The 8,171-nt window shown below is 31.9% G+C and overlaps 1 protein-coding gene across 1 annotated transcript in view; it reads left to right on the top strand.

The window, feature by feature from the left end:
- The first annotated feature begins 4,241 nt into the window (after positions 1-4,241).
- The window catches only part of GFRAL (GDNF family receptor alpha like), a 49,925-nt gene continuing 45,995 nt past the window's right edge, over positions 4,242-8,171 (top strand). The window contains exon 1 of the mRNA XM_077903589.1: positions 4,242-4,389. Within this exon, the coding sequence (XP_077759715.1) occupies positions 4,251-4,389 (139 nt within the window). The 5' untranslated portion in view covers positions 4,242-4,250. The remainder of the gene's footprint in view (positions 4,390-8,171) is intronic.

Below are 8,171 nucleotides of genomic sequence, written 5' to 3'. Positions count from 1 at the left end.
GTAACTTTGGCCCAGAATTGGTGGGACACTTTCTTTCTCTGAGCATGCTAACCTAGGGCAGGATTTTGGCTAGATGAGGTTATCCATGAACACATGAAAAGACACTTTCATGTCACTTTCCACTCCAGCCCTCAACAAGAAAAATGTGACTGAACCACACCCTTGGGCCTAATCTCTAAATGCAGTGACCCAGCAAGTAATGCCTATGATCCCATCAGTTGTCTTGGATTCTCCCTAGGAGAACAGGTTTGAAAAGAGGTAAGATAAAGACAAGATGGTAGGGTTTACTTGTAGCCTATAACTCTGCATTGTCACAGGTGATTCATAATTAACATCATCCTTTTTAAAATTCAAATAATTTGTCTCTAAGACATAGCTTGAGGTTTCTTAATCATAGTTCATATATTGTCTCTATAACTCAAATGCAATTCCTATATTTTTCTATGTATTGGTGAAGAAGTGTCAGTTTGCATGTTTGCAGAATCAATTCAAATACTTTGAATAATATGCTAAATTAGCATTGTTATTTTCTTAATATTTTTAGAAAATCTATTGGGAACTTCTCTTCTACCCAAAATAACTTGTAAATAGCTGGAAGGTGTTATTTTTTTATAGTATTGGTTACTTATTTATAACTCATTCTTAAGCAACTATTCAAGTTGGTTTAAATAAATATACATATATAATGTATTATTGTATTTGATGATGAGGATACCATCACGAATTACCTCTAATGCCTGTCTAGTAAAACCCTCGAACCCAATGGTGGAGGCAAGCATATAAATATTCACTTTCACTACACAGGAGTAAAGCTATGGTTGGGGAAATCCTAAGATTGTAGCGAAATAAATGAGAGGTGTTAAATCAATTTGGATATAGGAAAATAAGGTATTGAATTCAGGTAAGGGTTCCATAAAACAGGTAATCATTGTGTTAAGCATTGACAGAAAAAAAGAAAGAAAGTAATTGCAGAAGAAAAAGAAATGGACTGTATGACCATATGGTAAATACTCAGAAGTACAAGACAGCATGGAGCATTTAGGAGACTATAAATGTTCAAGGGTACCCAGACCGTATATGATAAATAATATAAGACTGATGCTATAGGGAACCATCCAAAAGATGAACAGAGAAATGGCAGGACTAGAATGGTACAGTAGGCAGGTTAGGCATGTAAAGAGCCTATGTGAGTAAGATGAAACTGGAGGCAAATTGACTAATTAGTGAGTTGGTCAAATATTCTAAATAAGAGTCAAAGAATTATATATATATATATATAATATATATAGGAGAGTGAAGCTAGGATAAAAAAAGGAGTCTACCATGAATCCAAAGTTTCTAGCGTGGGTACCTATGAGAATGGTGAAATTAGTGGTGCAGGGTGGTCCACCAGAGAGTGGTGATGATAAAAAGATATTATAGTCTGGAAATGTGTCTAGAACATTTAGGTTGAGATAAGAAATATAACTGAGATACTGAAAAATAATGGGATTATACTTTTGAGAATTATCAGTCTGGAGGTTTTAGTTAAAACCATGAGACTACATGGAATCGTCCACAGAGAAAGTGTAAAATGAGAATGGGAAAAATCTGAGGATAGACAGTAAGCTAGAAATATAGTTCACTAGAAAAAGACAAGTATCCTGTGAAGAATTCTAACTACAGTCAGAAAATATTAAGTGAATAAGTATCAAGAAAACTAGAAGAGAGGGTTGCCAAAGGAAGAGACAGTTTCAAGAACAAAATAGCAACAAAATGTGCAGTGATAAAAGTAGGCAAGACCAAGTTTTAAAACTATTAAGTTCGATGTTATGGAGATGATTAGGGAAGTTTAAAGAGAAATTTCAATACAGCAATTCCTTCAATAAATTGAGGAATGAATAAGCATTAAGTAAGGGCACAACTATATACTCTTCATTGAAGAATCTTACATAAGACAAATATAGATCTGTAGCTAGAAGGGAGGTTAAGATCCATTCCAATCTTCTAATGATTTTATCAGATTGTACTTTCATTAATTTTATTCTTTATCATCAATAATTTGGTTTTGAGGTAAACAATTGCCACACTGTAATATTACAAATTTGTTGTTGTTGTTCTGTTACTGTTGTTATTTCAGCCATGGTGCTTTGCTTGGAAGATGAATCCACTTCCCAAACCATTGATTGCACGCATTTAAGAGAACAATGCCTAAGTGATGCAGATGGATGTAAACATGCATGGAGAATAATGGAATATTCATGCAATGTTTCAGGTAAAACATTGCTTAAAAGACATTCAAGTGATTTCTTTTTACTGCTATAAAAATAGGATTGGCTATTTCTGTCGCTATCTTGGGAACTACGTTAGCTTTGCTCTAAACCCCTTACTCAAACTTGATTCCAAGTGATTCACCTTCAATTGCCTATTTGTGAATGTGGTTACAGAGTCCTAATGCACTGTGGACAGCTTTATGCAAGATGTCAATTTTTTTCAACTTATCTCATCATGTTATAATTACATGCATACTTGTCAGAAGTATGGCAAAAACTTTTCAAATATCTTTTTTGCTTATATGTTAATACCTCAATGATAAAATAGGAAAAATAACATTTGTGATGATCAAAAGCATTGTTATTTGTCTATTTGTATATAATATACGTTTTATATTCTTGCAACAGATATGCTATCTTCCATTCCAACTGTGTCAGGAACAATTTAAAATATATTTTTATTTTTAACTTATCTCACATTCCAAATATTTGAGGGGAGTCCCAAAGGGCAGAAAATATAAACATTAGAATCACTGTTACTTGTTTAGAAGAAAAAAAATACTGGATATTTCAATTGGTTGAATAAATATTGAATGGAGCATTATAATAGGACTCCATTTGCTAAAAATAGATACTGATGCTACAGTGAGACATTGCCCTGATACCACCATCAAAAAATGTTTCAAAGAATTGTATTCTAACATAATTTATCATCCTGTGTAATGGATATTATAATACTATAATAAAAAACCTAATAACCCTTCTGGAATTTTCAGTAAGAAAAATTGAAAAGGGGAAATAACAATAGATTCTTTCATGTATCAGTTTATTCATTTCACAAAGTTTAAATTCTATACAGCTCATGCCTCTTGCCTATCTGCATCCTGAAAGATGTAGAGGGAAATCCATTGGGTTAAAAGGGAGCAACCTATAGTTCTGATGGCCAACACTTACAATTTCCACCATCAAAATTCTGCCCATCCACATGACCTCAAGGAACTGCATAAGATGCAGAGGAAGGGAGAGAGATTTCCTTCCCTTTCCTGCTCTTTAAAGGAGTACATGGGATGTTCATAATCCAAAGAAAATCATAGTTGTCTAATCCAACATTCTTATTACAGTTCAGGAAAATAATTTTAAAAGCATAATTTGCTCAAAGTAATGCAATAATTTTAAGATGAGTGTAGAAGACAACTAAAAATATTTGTTATTGGTTTTGATGATGAAGCTCCTTGTTACAGTTTATAAGGTAATTTAAGATATTTGCATTCAGTGTCGTGAATGATAACATTTACTTCAGTATACAAATAGCAAGTCATTTTCAGTGAATTGCAGTAATATTTGCATAATTATCCCATGCATGAAGCTGAAATAGAAATATTCTCAAATATACAAATGAAGTGAATTCAAGTAGTTTTATTCAGAAAAATGAATAAAAGAAAATTGTTGGGTAGATGAATATGGCTTGTAAATTAAAGCAGAAAATGAAATATTGGTAATTATGAAAGATTCATTATTCAATAATATTTACTGAGTGCTTACTAAGCATCAGGAGTACTTCATGTCTCATTGTAAATTTTGAGCCACCTGCATGTCTCTTATAATTTAGAATGATATAAAAAATAGATTATGACAAATAGATAATAAAATTAGCTAAAGTGACAAAATAGTGAAGATTATAGATCATTCTGATCATCTCATATAAGGACAGCCTTGATTGCTACTGAAGAGTAGAAATTGGCATTCTATGTGGGGACAAAGTCATTTTAAAGTATAACAACTCTAATCTATTCTAGAAAGTAAGGACTGGGGAGAAAGACAGTAAAAATAGATTCTGTGCTTAAAAAGTCACTTTTGTGGACATCTTGTAGCAACACCAGAAATTCCTACTATAGTGAATTATTCAGATTAATATGTTAAGAGGATTTGTGGTAGGATGACATTCAGATTAATATCAAGAGTGTTATATGTTTGTGAATCCCAGGTAACCCCTGTAAGATGAAGGACTCATCAAACTGTAACCTCAGCATCCAGTCCTTGGTGGAAAACAATTTCCAATTTGAAGATTGTCTCTGCACTGATAACATCTATTGTACTATTAACAAATTGCTTGGGGAACAATGCATGAATGAATCAGGTAACAATACATGCAATATTTAAAGTCACGAAAAAGAATAGTTCCAAAATTAACCACATCTATGAAATTTGACTCTTTTTTGATATTTTGATCAATTCTTTGCATAATTTAGTTTGTGTAATTTAAGGTTCAGTGAGCTGTAGATCTCAGTAAGTGCCTAAAGTATTTCTGTAGTTGCTAACCATGATTTCAAGCTTCATTCAATTATAATTCATTAGAATTATAGATTCACTCACTCATTTCATATATTGCTAGGTTTTGCTATGGCTTTGCACAAGACCTAAATGATAGAAGATAAATATTGGAGAAAGTCCAAAATATAACCATGTATCCAGAATTATACCTGCCTTGGATAGTAGCATTTAATGATTTAGTATATGTTTATATACTGCCTATTTGAGGTGCCAGGCTGACACTGAGGTAGTGATAATCAAAGTACTCTGCACGCGTCCTTAAGGGGTCATAAAGATTTTCAAAGGGTTATGTGGGATGAAATAGTTCTAAAGTGATCGGTTTCTGGATCCCCAATGTCCCTATGAACTGTCTCTGAAACGTGTTCAGTTTGGGAATGCATGTGCTGTCATGGGATTCTTACCTCTTTCACAAGCAACCTTCTTCCATTTTATGAGAAATAGGTTTGCCTCTCATCTGTCATGAATGATCCCATTGTCCCACATCTCAAATCATTCATGATAAGCTCACTGGACAATTTTCTGTTGTATGGTTTTGCTTTTTCCCAGAACTTGACACAAATGGAATGATATGTAGCCTTTTGAACCTGATTTTTGTTTGTTTGTTTGTTTAACATAATGCATTGGAAATTCACCAGTGTTTCATGTACAAGTTTGTTCTTTTTTTGAGTAGTATTCTATTGTATAAGTTATATCATACATTGGTTATCCATTCACCACTGAAAGTGATTTGCATTGTCTCTAGATTTTTAGAAATCATAAATAAAACTGCTATAAATACAAGATTCATACACATATACATTTTTGTTTCACTTGGGTAAGGAATTGTTGAGACATGTGATAAAGTGTATGTTTAACTTTATGGAGAGCTTCCATATTATAGTCCAGATTTGATATAACCGTCAATATATAAAAGTTCCAGGTGTTTCATCTTCTCAGTGGCACTTGATTTTGTTTTTTTACTTTGTTTTGGGGCTATCCTAATATGTATTTAGTGATGTCACAGTGTAGTTTTAACTTCCACTTAAATAATACAAATGTTGAACATATTTTCATGTGTTTATGTGTCATCTATACACTTTATTTAGTAAAACAGCTCTTCAAAATTTTGCCATTTTTAAATTTGAGTTTTGACTCTTTTACTGGGTTTTAAAAGTTGCTTCTCTGTATTGAATAAGGTTTATCAGAATATGTGTACTGTAAACAATATTTCCCTCTCTGTGTCTTTTACTTCCTTAGGAATATCTTTCAAAAAACAGAAGTTATTTGTTTTTTAAACTTTAATGATAATCAGTTTATCACTTTTTTTTCTTCCTTGACTAATACCTTTGATGTTGCATCTAAGGAATCTTTACCCAACCCCAAATCACAGAGATATTTCTCAATGGTCTAGAAATTATGTAGTTTAGGTTTTACATAAGGTCTATGATACATTTTGAGTTAATTTTTGATTTTGTTACAAGCAATGGGTCAAATTCCTTTTTTTCCCCATAAGCATATCCAATTGTTCTACCACATTTGCTAAAGAGACTATCAGTTTCACCTTCCTCAAAAATCATTTGGGATGCTCTATTTCTAGGTTTTTTCATCTTGTTCCAAATAATCTATATTTCTGTACTTTGCCAATACTCTACAGTCTTACTTATTGTAGCTGTATGGGGTGTCCTATAATCTAGTAGAAGTCCTTTAACTTTGTTCCTTTTAAAAATCGTTTGGCTATTCTTTGACTTTCCACATAAATTTCACAATCAGCTTGTCAGTTCCATAGAAAAATCTAACATTTTGGGGGGCTTACATGGAAACTACAGATCAGTTTGGGTAGAATTGACAAATATGATATATCTCCCCATTTATTTAAGACTTCTTTGATTTCTTTTACTGATATTCTGTAGTTTTCAGTATATAATTCTTACATAGTGTTGAGATTTACACAAATATGCTTCATTTTTATGCTGTTGCAAATAGTAACTTATTTTATATTTTAATTTCCAATTGATTGTAGATAATCTATCAAAATAAAATTGATATTTTATATGAATCTTATATCCTATAACTTGCTCAGCTCACTCATTTTTATGTATCTTTTATTTTTAGAATCTATAGTATTGTCTACATAGATATAAATATTCATATCTGTGACTAGAGAGAGTTTTATTTCTCCCTTTCCAATCTGTATGCTTTTATTTCTTTCCCTTGCTCTATTGTTCTGGGTGGGACCTCCAGGATAATATGAAATGGGATTGGCCATCCTTGTCTCTTTACCTATCTTAAGAGAAGTGCAATTAGTTTTGCACCATAAAGAATAGTTTTTGCAGTAGGTTCTTTGTAGATTCCCTTTGTCCAGCTGAAGATAGATATTAAATTTTGCAAATGCTTTTTCTGCCTTTATTCAAATGATCATGTTTCACTTTTTTTATTTGTTGAATTCTATTGTTGATTTTTGAATGTTGGTTCTAACCCTTCATGCAGAGGCTATATCCTACTCAGTCATGATGTATTATTCATTTTAGATATTGCTTAATTCAATTTGCTAATATTTTGTTAAGGGTTTTTAATCTATGTTCATGAGGAATGATGAGATATTGTTCTCTTACAGTGTATTTGTCTAATTTTGTTGTCTGAATAATGCAGGTTTTTAAAATGAGTTGGGAAGTATTTCTTCCTGTTCTTTATTCTAGAACAGTACATGAAGAATTAATATTATTTCTTCCTTAAATGTTTGATTTAATTCACCAGTGAAGATATCTGGTCCATTCTTCAATGGAAAATTTTAAAATGTTCAATGTGTTTAATTGTTATAGGACTATTTTACTACCTATTCGTTATTGAGTGAGTTTGGTAGTTTGTATCTTTCAGTGAATTTTCCCATTTGGTAGATTTATGTCACATTTTTATTTTTAGGGTTTCCATTTTACTTTTCTTCTCCCCTCTCTCTCTCTGATAGTTGTTCCTAATATTCTAAATTGCCCTTTAAATGTCTGTTGGAGTTGTACAGTTCTCTTTCATTCAGATATTGACAAACTTGTATCCTCGTCTCTCTGTCTCTCAATTTTGTTCTTCATTATTTTTAGTTATTGTGTTTGATTTTATTTGAAGTTGCTCCTCATTGTCTGGTTTCTTACGATAAAGGCTTATATTATTCACTTGAGATTTTTTCTTTCCTCCTAAAAACATTTCATTATATAAATTTCCTTCCAAGTGATGTTTTAGTTACATCCACAAATTTTAGTATGTTGTATTTTCATTTTTATTCAGCTCAAAATATTTTCTCATTCCCCTTGTGACATCCTCTTTGATTCATGGTTTACTTATAATACTGTTGTTTAATTTCCAAATATTTGAGGATTTCCAAGATACCTTTGTTATTTACTTTTAGTTCAATTCTTAATTAAAATACTAAGTGCTAAATATCACCTGTACAATATGATACATGCTAGATGATACACACACAATCACAAAGTACTTGAAGTTATAGAGGAAGGAAGAGTGGTGACTCAGAAGGTTTCACAGAAGAAATGACAGACTTGGGATTTTAGGGTGGATTGGGTTCACAAGAGAGACAAAATGGATGTTCTAAAGAGAGGAAATAGA

The sequence above is a fragment of the Canis aureus genome, chromosome 7 (genome assembly GCF_053574225.1).
Source record: "Canis aureus isolate CA01 chromosome 7, VMU_Caureus_v.1.0, whole genome shotgun sequence".
In the NCBI taxonomy this organism is placed as follows: Eukaryota; Metazoa; Chordata; class Mammalia; order Carnivora; family Canidae; genus Canis; species Canis aureus.
Note: the sequence above shows the minus strand (reverse complement) of the source record. Positions and strands in the feature narration are given on the sequence as shown.